Source organism: Chenopodium album, chromosome 20, assembly GCF_948465745.1.
Source record: "Chenopodium album chromosome 20, dcCheAlbu1.1, whole genome shotgun sequence".
NCBI lineage: Eukaryota > Viridiplantae > Streptophyta > Magnoliopsida > Caryophyllales > Amaranthaceae > Chenopodium > Chenopodium album.
In genome coordinates this window covers 35132524-35150869 of record NC_137853.1, presented here as the reverse complement: position 1 = coordinate 35150869, position 18346 = coordinate 35132524, and the positions used below count along the sequence as shown (strand labels likewise).

The 18346-nt window shown below is 32.6% G+C and overlaps 2 protein-coding genes across 4 annotated transcripts; one reads left to right on the top strand and one right to left on the bottom strand.

Moving 5' to 3' along the window:
• Positions 1 to 1591: 1591 nt before the first annotated feature.
• On the top strand, positions 1592 to 4899 carry LOC145597876 (cyclic dof factor 3-like). 3 transcript variants are annotated; one of them, XM_081654145.1, is made up of 2 exons: positions 1592 to 1918; positions 3268 to 4899. In XM_081654145.1, the coding sequence occupies exons 1-2, from the start codon at positions 1799 to 1801 to the stop codon at positions 4519 to 4521; spliced, it is 1374 nt and encodes a 457-aa protein (XP_081510271.1). In that variant the 5' UTR covers positions 1592 to 1798; the 3' UTR covers positions 4522 to 4899. The 3 variants fall into 3 exon arrangements, with proteins under 3 accessions (XP_081510271.1, XP_081510272.1, XP_081510273.1); XM_081654146.1 differs by having other exon boundaries at positions 1594 to 1918; positions 3289 to 4899; XM_081654147.1 differs by having other exon boundaries at positions 1801 to 1918; positions 3204 to 4899.
• Positions 4900 to 11508: 6609 nt separating this feature from the next.
• LOC145597891 (uncharacterized) lies at positions 11509 to 17425 on the bottom strand. The gene is made up of 4 exons (XM_081654160.1): positions 17057 to 17425; positions 13390 to 13428; positions 12278 to 12362; positions 11509 to 11975 (listed from the first exon to the last, which is right to left on the bottom strand). The coding sequence occupies exons 1-4, from the start codon at positions 17396 to 17398 to the stop codon at positions 11893 to 11895; spliced, it is 549 nt and encodes a 182-aa protein (XP_081510286.1). The 5' UTR covers positions 17399 to 17425; the 3' UTR covers positions 11509 to 11892.
• Between the last annotated feature and the right edge of the window lie 921 nt (positions 17426 to 18346).

Here is an 18346-nt window from a genome sequence, read left to right as displayed (position 1 = left end):
ATTAATAACCGTAATTAACATGTAAAATTGTATTCTTATATGAACAAACTGTAATTTTTAGAAAACTAATACATAAAATAAAAAAATACCTTGGATTGATGAAGGAGAGGTTGAGATAAAGAGAGGAAGTGTAGATTGATGAAAAGAATTCAAGTATTAAATAGAAATTAAGGGTTTGAAAAAGGTTGGAGAGGGTTTTAGAGAATGAAGAGAGAGAAAATTTAAGAGAGAGAATGGAGGAAACTGAGAACGGCTGAGTAAAAGTGAGAAAGAATAGAGGAGTTTAGGGTTTTTGATCTTATAAGGTGGGCTCATTTCGAATTTGGGCTGGGCTTATGAATTATGTAGGATTTTTTTTATTTTTTTCGGGTTATGTGGGTCAATTTCGGGTTGGGATTTTCAACCTTAACCTAACCCATTTAAATTTCAGGTCGAGTTCGTGTCAACCCATTTAAGTTTTCGGGTCGAAAACCTCAACCCTAACCCGCTATTTTCAGGTCGGGTTCGGGTCGTGTTTTCGGGTCGGGTCAGCTTTTGCCAGCCCTAGTTTTCACCCTGTTTGCTAACATGCTACTCAAGACTAAACAATGTTAGGTGAGATATATATCCATTAATAACATAAAAAATAGCTCTCGTTTCCTGAAAAAGAGATAACTTATGATTTATTTATTCTTATCGATCAATTTAAAGAAATATCTAAACAATTACTGACAAAGAAACAGAAAGAAAGCATGTAGTACATAATATTTAATATTACTAATTTTGGGTATCTTTTTGTCATGTGCTCTTGTTATACGGAGTACTATCTATTATTAGTGTAACATATATTATTACTTATTAGATATACTTTATATTATACGAAGTACCTATTTTCCAACTTATGTATACGTACTATGTTGTTAACCATGGTTTTGCTTCACATAAAAGACTGACCTTCCAACCAATCCAAAAAGCAAAAACATTAAATCTTAGACAAATAAAAATAAATAATACATGTAAAATAATTATGAAAATAAGAAAAGAAAAAGAATCAAATTGAAACCAAAAAGGTCAATTTCATCTTGATGGGGCCAATTAGATGGTGCCACGTCTACTTCAAGGGCCATATATATTTAATGCTACATTAAAAGATTTTTTTACAAAAAATATTGAATACAGAGTTTTTTTTTTTTTTTTTTTGAAGATGAGATATAATACAAAGTAACACACAATTTTTTATGCATGGCTGATTACACTGTGTGACTAGGGTTACTTGATAAGAGATTCTTTTGTCAATCAAGAGGCCACTCGGTTAGGGGTTAATTAATTGGTCAGTATTACTCGGTCAGAGGTTACTTGGTTGGTCAATAGTTGATTGGTCGGCCGGATCAATATGTTGATGAATGTCAGCTTATCGCACGGTGTGACTGGCCATAGGAAAAAGGAACTGATATTAATAATGTATACTTTATAATTTAAATAAATAAAAAAAATAAAAAAGTAAGTGGGGGACTAGGAAAAATATATGTGGCTGAGAAATACTAAAGATGCTGACATGGCATCCAATTTGATTTTAAACGGATCAAAAACCCAAAACCTGAGAATGCCAAGTTTGCACCACCATCTTTCTTTTCTCTTTCTTCTCTTTCTTCTCTTTCTCTCTCTACAAAAAAATACTACCCTCTTCTCTCAAACGACAATCATTTACTTACTAAACGACTTCTTCCCTTCCTTCTAAACCGCGAAATTTAGGAGAGAGAATAAGGCCGTGTTTGGTTAGGTGGAAAATTATATAAAAAAAAATAAAAATAAAATAAAAATGATGGATCCAGCGATTAAATTGTTTGGAAAAACTATACCTGTTATTGGAGATGATGAATCACCTCGTTATGATTCTAATGAGAGTTCTAATTCTGACCTTCATGATGTTGATGATAAGGTATTAATTTTTATTTTTTTTTGGGTTCAATTGTATTATTTTTAATTGTATGTTTGATTGATTATAATTAATTTGTTCCGAAAAGATGGGTCGGCTACATGAACCAAGATTTTTGTGGTCGGGTTTTTGATTGAGGATAAAAAATAATGAAGGGGTTAATTTTGTTGTAAATTTTTTATTAATGGATCTGGGTTTTTTTTTTTTTTTTTTTTTTTTTTTTTTTTAAATTTTGATTTATGCCCATTTTTTGGATTTGGGATTTGTTTAGTGGGTAGATTTTACTTGCTTGTTTAGTAGTTGGTACTAGCTTTACTCATCAATTAGTCAATCAATGAATTTTATTTTTGAGCTTGTTCTTCACTGATTGTTTGAGTATTTAAGAATTTTTAAAGAGAATGAAAAAATTAATTTACAAGAGTAGTTTTTTTTTTTTTTCAATTGTTAGTTCCTTAAATTTTATTGAGAAACAATATTGGTCTATCTATTAGTAATAATAAAATGGAAAGTTTAATAATTTAATAATTATAAATACCTTAAGTATTATTTGCAAACTCAATTATTGTTTTTTCCTATAAACAGGGAAAAATAAATTGGAATTTTATTCAATTTAATTTAATTTATTTTGATGAATTATTATGGGTTTTTTTTGGGTAAGTGGAGGATCTTTGCTCTGTAACGAAGATGGAATTTATGCTTGAATTTCCAGAAGGCTCATTAATTTGATAAAGTTAGCTTTTAAAAATCTATTTTTTGGTTGAATATTTTGACATTGTCAAATTTTCATCAATTTTACTCTTTTTTCTCTTTTCACATTACATATCTTCTCACCTACTTAGGTTACCCCTTAATTTATACAATCTCAATTATGGAGTGCATAATCATTAATTGTTCATCCCCAATATTTTTCTCTGTTTAAAAAGTTAATTTTTTTTACTATTCATAGAAATTCACAAGTCCACTAGAATAGTTGCAAAAAGAACAATACTTGTATGATTTGCTCCAATAAACAGCTTGGATCATCAATAATTAAGGGAGTAGCTTGTATGAACATCTTCATTTTTGCTATTAACAAAATCTTTTTCCGACATACGGAGTAAGTGAAGTCTTGTATGAGATGGTCTCACGATAACTTGTTGCAAGTCGAGGTTGACTTTTTACTTATCGAGGGGTAACTTTTTAATTTCACCCAATAAGGTAGTGTAAGATGTCATCACCTAAAAATGGTCCTCAACATGTGATTTGATAATCAAATCTCTTAACAAATGTTCTTTCATTATTTTTGTAGAATGGAGAGTGTGTTACTGTGTTTTACAGCAGTCGGTATTTTGTACTAAAACAATGATTGACAGGAAGAGCTTTCTGAGTTTCAGGAATCCACAGAAGATGCAATGGAGATCGAACAGTCTGACGATCCTGTACCACCACCTGAGGAAGACTCCACAAATCCACCAATAATGTCAGATTCTAATGACAATGAGAAAGCACCTGATTCTGAGAAGGAATCTGAAGAGATAGATGAGAAGGAGTCAGATGATCAGAAGAGTTCTCAGCAGAAAACGTTGAAGAAACCGGATAAGATACTCCCATGTCCTAGGTGCAATAGCATGGACACGAAGTTCTGCTACTACAATAACTACAATGTCAACCAACCTCGACACTTTTGTAAGAGCTGTCAGAGGTACTGGACTGCTGGTGGTACTATGAGGAATGTTCCTGTAGGAGCAGGAAGGCGAAAGAACAAGAGTTCTGCATCCCGATATTGCCACATCACTGTTTCTGAGGCTCTTCAAGCAGCTCGTCTTGATGTTCCGAATGGAGTTCATCATCCGGGCTTGAAAACCAATGGAACGGTCTTGACCTTTGGACCAGACAATCCTCTTTGTGAATCAATGCTTAATATTGCAGATAAGAAAGTCTTGAATGGCACCACTGCCACTCCTAGGAATGGGTTCCATAACATGGACCAGGTTGTTTGTAGGAGCAAGGAAAACGGGGATGATCGATCTAGTGGATCAACAGTCACCACAACTAGTTCAATGGATGAGAAGGCAACGGCAGGCCAACAAGGGCAAATCAAGCAAAACTTAAATGGTTTCACCAATCAAATGCCCTGCTATCAATGGCCTTACATGTGGAATCCGGCTGTTCCTGTACCACCGTTTTGCCCTTCAGCTTTCCCTATGTCATTTTACCCCCCTCCTCCTTATTGGAATGGTGCAATGCCTTGGAACTTTCCTTGGGTGTCTCCATGTCCCCCTGGCCAAAAAAGCCCGGGATCCAACCCTAATTCCCCAACTCTTGGGAAGCATACAAGGGATGGAGAAATGCTTAACCAAAGTGAGAATGAAAAGACTATAGGAACGCCCACTGTTTTAGTACCAAAGACATTGAGAATCGATGATCCAGATGAGGCTGCCAAGAGTTCTATATGGAGTACTCTTGGGATTAAGAAGGGTGAGTCTGTAAGTAAAGGAGGTGGTTTCTTCAATACCTTACAGTCAAAGAAGAAAGACGATGATTTGCATAATATAGACGCTCCACCTGCATTACAGGCTAACCCTGCAGCTTTATGTCGATCAATGAACTTCCAAGAGAGTGCTTGAAGGTGAAACCGAATCTCAACAAAGGATGAGTTTTCGGAAACTTCACCTACATGTATGGCTCAGAATATTAGTTGATGAGCCTATTATAGATTATTAGTGATCGTTAACCAGGGAAGTGGAAGCAGGCAAAAAGGTATCTGATTAGGGTAGGGTTGGAGCAGAAGCAGCAACCAGAAGCATGTCATCATCTTGTAGAATTATGCAGAGTTTTTTTTTTCCTTCTTTTTCTCAAATTTTTCTTGTTTGTGATCTTGTACATAAACCTCTTTTTGAAGTGTTTTGAGGTATAAATAGAGTGGGTGTGACAGATACATTTAGCTATACTTAGCTTCTTGTTGTAATATATTCTATCCAATAATGAAAATTGCCTTTGTTTCACTTCCTTTTTAGATGTTTCTGTAGTACCACTTCTTCAGGCTCTGAATGTTTATGCAATTTAAGTTAGTGCCAAATTTGTTGAATCCTTTTTTTAGGAAAGCAAAAAAATCAGAAAATATCTATGCAATTTACAAGTGTTAGGTTGAAAATGTGATGAATTTCAGAGCTTTTTTTGCCTAGATATAATTGTTATCCACAGAAAGATAATGTTACCTAAAAAAGGAGAAAATTTAGTGAATATCTAAAGAGATTTTAAGCAGCCAATAATGACTAGCAGGAAGTACTGGAGGGGTATGAGTGACAGTTGTGGAAAGATGTTGAACAGTCTGTTGATAGCTGCCAAATCAAATAGGATGATAACTGTTTAAGACCTTTTTGCTGTGTTTTGTTAGCTATCTGACAATAAGATAACTGATGGTCCATGCTTGCAGTCTTATATCCACCCCCTGGAGAAAAGTTTGAGTTTGGGTAATTTTGCTGAAAATAAGGCGAAAAGGCTAACTGTTAGTTATCTAAAGATTATTATAATCACGGAGTATTTTGTCGATTTGATAGTTTAAAGGTAAACTTGTTCGACTTACATTTGGATGTTCCATGCACATATTGTATCGATTTGGACATATAAGCATAAATTTTAGACAACAATGGTACTCCCATTTCCTAGGATCAGTGAAGAAAATGATAGAAACAAAAAGAAATGCAAAAGAGAAAAGATAATCATTAAAAAATACCTTTTAACATTTATATGTGTATTGTCTAACATGTTTACACCTAATTAATTAAGCTACAAAATAGGAATGCTAATTAAGAAAAAACACTGTGAACAAATCTAGTCCAAGAATTGATAGATAGCGTATACAATCTCGAGATACTCCAATAGTTGAGATCGGAGTATCATCCTTTAACTCGACTAAAATAATAAAATAATGATATGTCATATTTCGATCCCTTGTGTCTTCATTGAAGCCAAAAGATTAAGATTATTATTCATTCAACCAAGAAAATGATGAATATTCCTAATGAAGGAGAAGAAAAACTGTGAGGCAAAAATATGATATGCCAAATCATAGTGGTGTACTAGGGGGGGTATGTGACCCAGATTTCTCATCAACTAAAAAACAGTCAGATATTTTTTCAAAGTGTAAGCAAATGTAAGCCACAACTTGTATTAAAAAAATTAGTGTAAATGGGACCCAAGCACATAACTTATTCATAAGTGCTTTGGCTTTTCTTTTGCTTTCTTTCCCTTTCTTCTTTTTCTCTTGCCTTTTTATTTACCTTTTTATTTAGAAAATGTGCTCTTTCACTATCATGGATATATCAAATGTCCACTCACTTTTCTTTTTTTATTATTATTTTATTTATGTACAGTTTTTTTTCCCTTTCTTTTTGTGCATTTTTGCTTGGAAGTTTGCCTAATGCTTAAGATTATGCAAGAAAGTTCAAGAAACTTTCAAAGAAAATATCTACTTTGAGACTTTTTTTTTTCTTTTTCTTTTTACCTTTATTATTATATGAATTTCAATTTTGATATAGGATATAAATATAAATATATTAGTTTAGAGTTAGTAAGATTAATATTTCAAACTCATTTAATTTACAAGATTGAAATTTACTTACACTTAATTTAAGATTTACACTAAAAATTATGGATAAGTTACACGTAAAATTTAAAGGCAACCATTTTAAGTTTTCTTGTGCGTTATTTTCCCTCACATTCAAATCTTGTATGATGACCTATCTTACACCAACAGTGAAAGTTAGCTAAAAATAAAGTTTGATCCCCTAACCTCAAGTATTATCTATTAATCTTTGATCACATGACCACATGTCCACATCGTGACAACTTTTCATGCACATTATAGGAAACATATCTATTTTGTATTATAGTTAAATAATCTAAGAAAATTAGATCTATACCATTATAAATAAGATTTGTCATTGATCACCCACAACCCTAGTGTTTCTCATTTGTAGAGAATGTGAGATTACACCCTAAATATATGTGATAGAAATTGCAATATAACTCTATATTAAGTATGTAACAAACAGTTTTGTTTCCCTAAACTTTCTTGATAGAGTATTATTAATAAAAATAATAATCCTAGAAAGTCAAATGAAAAGGTCTTAATTTCATACGAAGTATTTTCATTGCATGCCAATAACTCCACATATGACTTTATGATCGAGCCGACAAATATCACGTGAATGTCCTAAAATAAATAGTCAAGCTTCTCTTTGTTATCCCACAACTTAATTAATTAGGTTCTGCTTGGTTAATTTAATTTTGCCTAAAATTATTTTATTTAAATTTAATTTATTTCGTACTTGTATATTCTAAACTTATTTTATCTAACATTATTTTATGTAAACTTATTTCATATGAAATTATTTCAATTATTTTATTTAAATAAATAATATAATATGAAATAAACAAATAGTATTGATCTTAGCTTGGAAGATTTTTATGTTTTACATTTTAGCTTTGCAATAATGTCACCATTTGCCATTCCAACATGCATAAGAAATTAAACAAATATTCACGCAAGATTATGTTCAATCCAAATGATCCAATGTAAATTTCTCTCTAGTTTAGAAATTAGACCAAACGTTGACCTAATTTGTGCATTAATGCGTAAGATAATAAATTATCAAACAAAATGTCATTAATTACGTATATATTTTTTTCAAATATGAAATTTTTATAATTTTTAAAATCACGAAATTAAAGACATTCTTTTTTATTTTATTTTTTTTTACGGGAAAATTGAAGATATTCAATGATAAATGAATGCAAATAAAAAGAATTGATTAGTTGATAGCAACTTAAGTAAGTAGAAATGAACATAGCCTAAATATAAATTCCTAAGTATCTTATGAAAATTACAACTCTCCAACAAAAAGAAAGCTAATTTGAATTATAATCCGAAGTAAAATCAGTTCAGGATAAAGGTATTATAAGAAATCGAGGTAGACTTGCCCCTTAATAAATTTCAAATCTATCTATCTATTAACCTATATTGAAAGCAAATCCTTACATAACACTTGTCATTACGTTGTGAAAATTTTTCCCGCCTTTTTCGCTTATGATATTTTCTTTACAGTTTGACAATCATGTTCCATATATACCCAAATGAAATAATTCTGAATATCTTTTATATACTTTATGCAGTATTTTGTAATATTATTGTCAAAAATATTTAGCATTCGTGCATATTGCACGGGATTTTAACCTAGTTTTGTGCTAATGATAAATATAAAAAAAAATCAAGAAATGAACACAGGTAAAAGTTTATATAACTACCCTAATCCAATTTGAGATACCAGGCCACAACCCTGATAAAGGAGGAATTGTTAAGCGAGTAGACATTGTTGAAATCACATGAAACAAGTGTTGTCCCATATTGGAGAGCAATAGAAGACATATTACTTAATAGAATCTTTTCGGGGGAAAAAAAAACCCACTTTATAGAATTGACAAATTCCTCTTTGCATCTTATTCTCATAAAAGTCATAAGTGCCAAATTAGCCTTATTTGACAATTGATGAATTTGGACTTAGAAATAGCCTAGTTAGGGCATGAAAATTATAATATCACACGCACAAGGGTGGGCTAAATTTCATGAGTGTATACATTGTTCTACATAGAATAATGATAAAGAAATATATACTTTATAAGTTCGATGGGTTACGTATCCTATTACTATATTGCGTATTGGTCTTAGGATGATGCCTCATTTCAGTTTTTCGAAGTAAAGTCATTGAGTGACTACGTCCATATCACAATAATTTTAGGATAGAATCGCATTAAACCTATTATTTCTCACCCTTAAGCTCTCTTCTTAGCTTGTGCCTTGTGGTAGGCCAACAATTACATTGATCAAACTTTAACATTATCCACCTTTACCTCCAAAAGGAAAGCACAAAAAATTAAAACGATACCGTGTAAGGAAAAGATCCCAAAACTAAAGTCAAAAACTTGAGGCGGAGAAGTGATGTAATATCCACCAAGTAACTTATATAGAGATTGTATTATTAGTGAATTTTGACAATTAGTCAAATAAAAAAACTTTCACAAGAAATGATAGCATTAACACATCTATGGCCTATGAAAATGAGGGAAATTGCTCCACTCTTCAAAATCAAAAGTGAAAAAAAGGTTTTAGCCACTACAAAAGTTAAAAGCCCTCTTTTTTTGGTGTTAAAAGCCCTCTTTAATTGTACTTATCACACTTGTTATGCAAGACTAAAAAAAATATTAGAAAATAAAATAAAGATAAATATAAATATAATATTAAAAAATTATATATTTTGACCATGTTTCCGTTTATCTACATTAAACAATGGCATAAGTCAACTCACTTTAATAATTTATAATAGTATAAAAGCCATTTTACAATAATATATAATAAACAAACCTATAAAGTCAAAGCTTTAAAAGTATTAATTTATTAGTTTTTATCTTCAAACTCTTAAAAATAATATTTCAATGTTTTTTTAATTGTTTTAATTTTATTTTATCAAATAATGATGTGAATTTAAATGAAGCCATATAGACGATGTAGCTGAGAGACATAAGAATCTTTTAGAGTCTTAGGCCCTCAGCCAATTTGAACTAAACCCTAACTAGACCTTTTGAAGAGGTCAGGGAATAAACAAAACCATGATAATTGTGCCCAAGAGTGCAATCCGCCCGATCCCTAGGAGAATTTGATCTTATGACTCCGAAAACAAGCTTACAATTAGCTTCATTGGTAAAAATAAGGTTCTATTTGCTATTGCATACTAGAATACTAGAAGTAGAAGCCACGTTGGTGTCCAAACTCCAAATGCACACTTGCTAATGTAATGATTAAGCAACTTTTTTTAAGCATTTAGCAATATATATTAGTGCCTCTTTGATGCTTTAACAATCCTTAATTGTTGGTATAATGGGGTACATTGATTGTATATGGACTGGAATTGTTTAAGTGTTAGGATTTGGTTAAGTTGGCATGAAACTATCCTATCTAATTTAACATTTTAGATTTGACAGGAACCTAAATACTTAATGATACCTAGAATGAAAATTATTAATCTTATTTAATTATGCACTAGATTTTAAATCTCACTTGTAGGAAGGCTTAGCATAAACGATAGTTGATCCAAATTGTTCCAAACAGTAAAGACACCAATGAACCTAATAATCTATATCTATATCTATACTTAGTTAGTATTTAAAAGCTCAAACCAAAAAGACATGTGTCCTCATCCTATTACACTTCTCCATCTTATTTTCCAAGCCAATGTGCCACATGTCATCTTATATGTTTAATTTTTTTTTTTTTTTTTTATTACAATATCTTTCTTCACTCTTTCATTAAACCCTTCATCTTCATCTCCCATCTTCAATTCAACCTTTTCCTTTTCTTATTTAATTTTAGTTCCCCTCACCTTCTTTTTTACAAAGCTTCATTTTGAATCAAAGTCTAAAAAGATAAATTAATCATGGTTTAATTTAATCATGGTTTTTGTTACACATTACACCCATACTAATTTATTGATATTTCCTCACTCATCTCTCAATACAATTATCTATGAACAACCCGTGCATTGCACGGGATAGAAGGCTAGTTGATCATAAAGATAAAATCAAATGATTATGATTATAGGAAGATTCTTCTAGTAAGTTTCATTTCTTAGAATTTATAGTGGACAGTCATAAATGGAAAAATAATGTAGTCAGAATTCAATCTCAAGGATCATGCTCAATTTCAATACTTTGTACAAATAAAATAGCTTGTTTCAAAAAAAATAAAATAAAATAGCTGACGTTTATTAAATCATCATGAATATTAAATGACTTTGTATTTGTCTTGTGAAGGTATATACCCCTTCCCAAGTATACACTACACCTCCCAATCTACATTCATACATGATCCACCATTACTTATCTTACACCACCCATAGCATAATTTAACATTAACCTTCTCATTCTAAAGATATTATCTACCTATTTAACTTTTCAATCATTTTTTTTTTGGTGCAAGTGAGCTACTGGGGACTAGGGAGTATAAATTACAAGGTAGAGCGGATTTGAATCCTTCACCTATCGAACACGGTCCCTCAAACTTTAGGCCAAAATCTCATCGGTAATTGCTACAGTATATTTGTTTGTCTATTTTATCAACATTTACTTTTTTTTTATATACACAACAACAAAGATGATCAAACACTTCTCAATGAAAATCCACAAATAAAGATCATTTATAAAAGTTAACCTTTCTAATCTTATCTTTTACTTCGTACATAGTAATGTAACTTTTTTCTTCTTACTGTTTTAGAATTTCAATTTAGATTTTAGAGTTAACTCTTGTAATTTTTTCCTGGTCAAAGTTAAATCACTTTTTGAATTTTTTTTCTTTTTAATGTTGATGGTTCTTCCCATATCATCATGCTTCTCCAAGTCTCCATCATGCAAGTATGTGTGAAAGCTAAAAAGTTCCAGTCACGCCATCATTTTAGTAAAAATTGGGCTAAAATATAAGAGTTAATTGCACGACTTTAAAGTTTGAGGGTTATTTGGCTCAATTGCAAAATTATGGGACAGCTTATATTGAAAAGATTGGATTAAAAGATGTGGTACAAACAGATATATTATTAACAGTAATTACAGTATAATTTCTTACCTATAATCAATTGCGTCATTCACCAGACATCACGTATACACCCGAAATAATCTAATCAGTGTATACAAGTTACGACAGCTTATGCTTAATGCTAGGTAATGATCATCTCCTAATGAACAATTAACAAAAACAATGAGAATTAAGGTGGAGCTAAGATTGTTTTGTGGACATAAAACGCGAGAACAACATCAATTCTGTGTTGTTACTGAAATCTACATACACCTGAATCTTCTCCTTGATGAACTATGACTCCATGAGCATCAAGGAGGAACTAAGAATGTTTTATGAGCTAACACGAGAACCTCTTTGCTACCATTCAGTGTTGTTACTGAATTCTACATCCACCTGAATCTTCTCCTCGACGAACATTACCAAATGCCGACAACTCAAGGAGGTCCATGTCACGGCCTGCAAATTTGTTCCAGAACAGTAACAATAATGAGGAAGCTACAGGGGCCAGGGGGTGTTACACAAAAGATCAGCAGGAACCCAATATATAAAGCATAGATTAGGATAGAAAAAAAGAACAACTATCTACACAAATATTGACAACTCACACATTCATGATGATTCAGATTACATTCATTATGATGTACTTCGTAACACCTAAGATCATGCAAGTGAAATGCGCAAATGCCACAAGATATGACCAGAATACCAAATTGATTTATGCGTCTAAAACTGAGTGCAAAATGCAGATAGCAACATACCTGAAACCCGACAATAGGAACTCTTTTGTATCAGATCTGCCCTGGATATATCAGTTCGATTCCCTTTTGAGCGATTAACAGTAGCCTGACATGAAGAATAGCACATACATGATCAATGTTGTTCTAGATAGTGAGAAGATTCTGAGAACTAAAATTCTGAAGAGCTACATTTCAACTTTCAACACGAGGAAGCCAATAAAGTAAAGTTGTGGAAAGGTTGCATTAAATGATGAAGTGAAAGTGACATGATTTGCAGCCACCACAACATCTAAACTTTTCATCAACAAAAAGCACACAAAACAAACTAGACTTACCATTGATAAATCTGCCACAATGGCTATTGCCACCAAGGCACCAATTAAGTTGATTAAGGGCTGTCTCCAAAGCCTAACATTATAAAAGGGTAATGCCAAATGTTGTTGCTATCACACTTTTTTGGTAAAATGTCGAAATCTAAGGCATCTCTCCTGGTAATATTCCTACTCTTCATTTGGCCTAATACACTCATATTGACATGACAGGCTTGACAGCTCATTTAACACCCTAAATTATGTGTGATTTTCTCTTGGAAGAACTAAGAAGTATGATCGTTCATTATTTACTTCTTTCTGAATCCATGCAAGTCAGCCACTATGCATAGAGTTTAGGCTTAATTTCAACATCATAGATGGGGGTAAAGAACAGAAGGCAATATGTAAAGGCTTTGAGGTGTAATAATATTTATAAACTCTACACTTTTACCCAGAGTTGGGAGATCATTGAGCAAGTACTCATGTCATTAAATTTAATTGCTAAAATGTAAGATGCCTCAATCTACACACAAACACTTAAAAATCAGATCTGAGTAACATAGTTTCAAGTCCCCTTTCTGCTTCATTGCTGCCATTCCCACTACTCCAGCCTTTTTGAGGTTTTCTGTCTGGTCAGTCAGATAACTTCGTACTCACACCACATGTTGCTCATCAAATGTGTAGGGTAATCAGCTAAGCACATAAAATTTTAAGAAGTGTAAATTTGTGGGGGGGAGGGGGGGGGGGGGGTGGCCACATGGTTGGAAGAAATAAGAAGGAAAAAAAAAATATGTATATTTCATATGGACAATATTACAGTACCTGCAAAACCTGACAATTCTCCAGCGTACTTTTTCCCCCCTGAAAATAAAAGCATCTGATAAGAAGAATATCAAATACAATCAATGAAAAATAAAACTAAGCTCATATAATATTCACAACAAAGCACTCTGTTGCCAAACCAATAACTAAAGATATCTCCTAGCTGAATAACAAAGATCAATTATAGAGACAAAAAGTGAATAATAGGGCCCAGATAAGTAAGCAAAGACGAGAGATTATAACCAGCAATTCCTTAGACTTCTGATCTACAGCACTAAATCAGGTACACTGTATGCATAATTACTTATCGGAGAGGGATATTGTTAAAATTTTAGAGAAAATAAAACAGGTTTGAGAGACCCAACAAGGAGGAGGAGAATTTGGACATCTACAAGATCAAAGGAGGTTCCATTCTAAAACCAATTGGTAATAGGAATAAATCCTCAAGCTTATAATAGTATAAAGTGGTTCTGTCACCCCCACACCCCCCCACGCACACACAACATCAAGTCAAGGATTGCTTTAAGAGTTTCAGATAAAATTTCAAACTCGGCCTCAAAATTACTTTACATACCAAATAAAATTTCAAATATTCAAATTCAGCTCCTAGATCAGATTTATCATTGGTGAATAACTTAAGATTGGCCTCATGATCAAATTGTTTGAATTTCTAATGAACTGTTAAACAATCTGATCATTGGCTAAAGATTTTTACATAGGCTTCACATTCAATTTCCATTAAAAGCTCCTGGACCAAGTTGATTTGGCTATATGTATCTGGCTAATTGAAAAAAAAAAGAAACACTAATGATCAACTTATATTGTTGAGATTTTTCATGGCCAAAGCTGTGTTGTCTAGCTTATCTTGAGCAAGTAGCTGAAGAGTTAAAACAACTTTAATAATATGTCTAAGTTTTTGACTTATGGTTTAAAATATTGATTATCAAAAAACCTGGGATAAGTTTCTCTGAACAGAAACTTTGAATCATGCCAAGTTGCCACTATGCCGGTTCTTAGCAGGTTCACAGAAAATAAGACTTTAACTAGATTTTTATTTAAAGCAAATAAGAAACTCTTGGGCGAATCCAAGATTAGTTGGGAAAGTCTTGTGGCATAATCATAAATTTTTTTTAGAAAGCACCAGCAAAAGAGTAGGCATGAGAAGGTTGACAGGAGTCAAGTAGCATCAACAAGTCTGTAATTACTTTATTGCTATATTTACTCAGCAAAAGAAAGACCAGAAGCATGTAAGAAGTTCATGCTCTATCTTTTCGTGCTTCACATAACAGTTTATTATACTTCTCAACAGAAGTCTATTTTCTCATACACAATTGCAGCTCACAAATATAATACTAAAAACAATAGATCACATAATATTTAGGCATGAGATTTCTAATGGTTCAGACTTCAGAGCTCTCTTTGCTGCAGACGAGAGTGCAACAGGTTGTCAAACCCTAAGACAGGGATGTGTTCGCAAACAAATTTTTAGTAAACTAGGCAGAACAGGGGAGTTTTCTTTCTAAAAAGAGCACTGCAGCAAGCTTAGAGCCTTAGACCCAGGCTTTCTTAATCTGCTCTCTACTGTTTACTTTCAGTAGTCAGTACATTATAATATTTGACATTCTTATTCATTCCTGAACTAGCAGCATTTTCCCTATTGTGATTACATTTAGATTGCTTAGAAAGTATTACGGCCATTTTTTAAAAAGAAAAACAACTTTAAATCTAACAATAAATCATTAATGCTAGAATGAGTTTAGTCAAGTCATTGTCTAAATGTCTAGTAAACCAGATAAGATTTTACTGTAGAATATAAAAAAAAGGTCGAAACTTCTACTATTAAGGGCCGGTTTTGATTTACTGAACTGAGTTAAACTGAACTGAACTGATTGGAGCTAATTGTTTATGAGAGAAGGAAATTAGGAACTGAACTAAACTGAACAGAATTGAATTGAATGGAACTAAACTGAAATTAAGCTGAAGAGAATAGACCCTAAGTCTAATGTATACTAGTAAAGACGCTAGAGGCAAAACGGATGATCAAAGTGGTATTTTGAGGGAAATCATGGTAGTGGGCTGGCAGCAAAGATGTTTGTTGTGTGTTATTGAATTTTTTGATACATGTAAACGTCTAGAGAGTCTATTCAACGAATCTCTCCTCCCCAGTCAATTCTAAGGAGATATATAAACATAGTAGAATTTTGAGGGAGATCTGGAAGAATTTTGAGGTTGATCTGAAAGATCATTTGCAAAGAATGAATATTGAAACAAAGGACCATGTAGCAATTCAAAAGAATAGGGTTATCCAACAGTTAATACTCAATAGTCAATTAGAGTTCATTGTCTAATTTGTTAAATTTCATGGATGAGATTTCATTTTTTATTTTTTTATTTTTACCAATGCATTACAGTGCAAGTTGAGGATAGAGGCAAATTCATATGTTTCAATGAATATAGATGATGGTGGACAAAGATATTGATGAGATTCGCACACAGAAAAAAAACAATTATAAACCACCCAACTCAACCCCTTTCAATAAAAATGCTATTGACATTGTTGTAGATCCCAAAGATGATATGAGATGAGCAACATCAAGAAATGTAATATTGGACAAACATGATATCATTTATATGAACTACATATGAGAATAGATCCAAACCTAGAGACGACTTGATGATGAGTAGAAACAAAATCGATAAATGAGAAGACAAAATAACAAGTTATCTGAAGGGCTAGGTGTAGTGAATATTTCGTATGTCTAAATTGTAATTATTCACTAAACCTAGCCATATCAATAAACGATGAGGATTTTCAACATTCTAATTATGAACTTAACTCAGGAATATTACTAGTTCTTCTAAATCATCACATTCATCATCTTTGTTGTCATCCATCTCCAAATCTTCTAAGTTTGGATGTAACTCACTCACAGACTGATCCCTACTAGTTCGGCTCTATAAGTTTGTTAAGGTAGAGGCAAAGAGTTGAGATGTTACTAATCTATCATATCTACCTAAATTTGTATTATTGCATTTCTTGATTTGCAACTTCTCTCACCATATCTAGAGCCAATAAAATTTCAAAAGCCTCTACATCTTCATTAATTAGGTTTAAATAGAAAGTCTTGAAACATGTATATGGAGAAATTATATTTCTTAGCACAAATTTCTTGAATAATGTCGTGCACCATCATCTGTTGCCAATCAAACATATACAAACCTTTTTACCACACCTAGACCTACACTATAACCTTGTGTGAGTTGTGTCATTGCTCGATACAATACCTTGTTACATAAACTCTTGTAAAATGAATAATTAGGCAATGGACTTCAACCATCTCATACTTATGTTAGGTAACTTAAACTTGTAATAATGGGGCAAAGCCGATTTCGGTTTCGGATAATGAAACAAGATTGCAAGAGCACAGCCTCAAATGCAGCAGTTAAGCAACATTCACAAAGTAATCAAAATCACATCAATTCCCCCAAATACCTAAATTAGAAGTATATTGGTATATATCATCCCATTAATATACAATCAACCAACAATAGTAAAGATTAAAAATTCAAGAAAACCCCATTAAATTAGAGCAACAAACAAAGCAAAATAACAAAATGAAGGGTAAAATTGTTCTTAAAAATTCAAATTAATTTGAAAAAATGATACCTTGGAATAAGGAAGAATGTGGTCATAATCATGGCACAAGCAACCAGGACAACCAACAAGCTTGCGGAAGACGATGTTCCCAAGTGGGTCCCTTCTCCAACGACTTGGGTCTCGACCCTTGATTTTCTCTGCCTTTTCCCAGCATTGTTGCTTCACACTGTAAGGAAAGCTTCGTGGGTTGTACTCAGAAGTTTCAGAGACTCGGAGTTCATCGAACTCAGTGAGTAAATCAGTGGTTGTTTGGTCGGAGAGTGAAGCTGATGGAGGGGATATTCTGGAGGTGCGCCCTTTGCTTCTTGGTGGAGAGGATTGGGTTCTTTTGTCCTCTCTTTTTGGTCTCATTTTTCTACTGAAATTTTGGATTTTTTTTTGTGTTGATGAAATTATCCAATACTCATACAAAGTACTCCATAATCCGTAATTGATAAGGCCATAAGGGGTAACATCAAATTACCAAAATGGGATTTTTTTGACTTGACTTTTTTTTGGTTTTAAGGTTGAAACTGATTCGAGTAATGAGATAAGTAACTTAAAATACAAGGTAATAATATTTCTATTTAGGAAAAGTATTGTGTGAGTTGAATTCATTGTAAAGGTATAGAGATCGATTCAAGCATGTGGAGAAGTCATGCTTATTTCTACGGATTAGCAAAGTTTATATACTTTGTGGCAAGAACTCTCTAAGCACAGTAAGAGGTTGCTCAATTGCTCCAAGAAAGTGTATAGTTTACACTAATGTGCAAACGTCATGCTACTTTTTTGGAGATCACACCTCTATATTAATGGATGTATTGATTTTGTCATGAAACCATTAAACATTTAAACTCAACTTTGAAACCATTAAACTCAACTTTGACGACCCATCGTGTCATGAAACCATTAAACTCAAGTTTGACAATCCCTCCTTGTCATGAAACCATTTAACTCAACTTTGACAGCTCCAAAAAAGGAAACTTCGCAGCAGCCGACATCATTTTTTTTTAGTGATTTCCAGAGTAAGTTATCTCCTCTCATCCTTTAAACCTTGCCACCAACTTTTATTGCAGAAGTTAAAGCTCTTAAAGGAGTCGTTGCAATAAGGAATTATACATATTCATATTGAGGTAGATAACCTCCTAGTGATTAACATAGTCAACATTATTTGGATAGCACCGTGGAAAATACAACACATCAACGATATCAAAAGTACTCTCCGTCACTTCGACAAGTGGGAGATTTACTATATAGGGAAGCTTATTGAACGACAGATTAGATAGCAAATGTAGACCAGGTAGTGACTACTTCAATGTA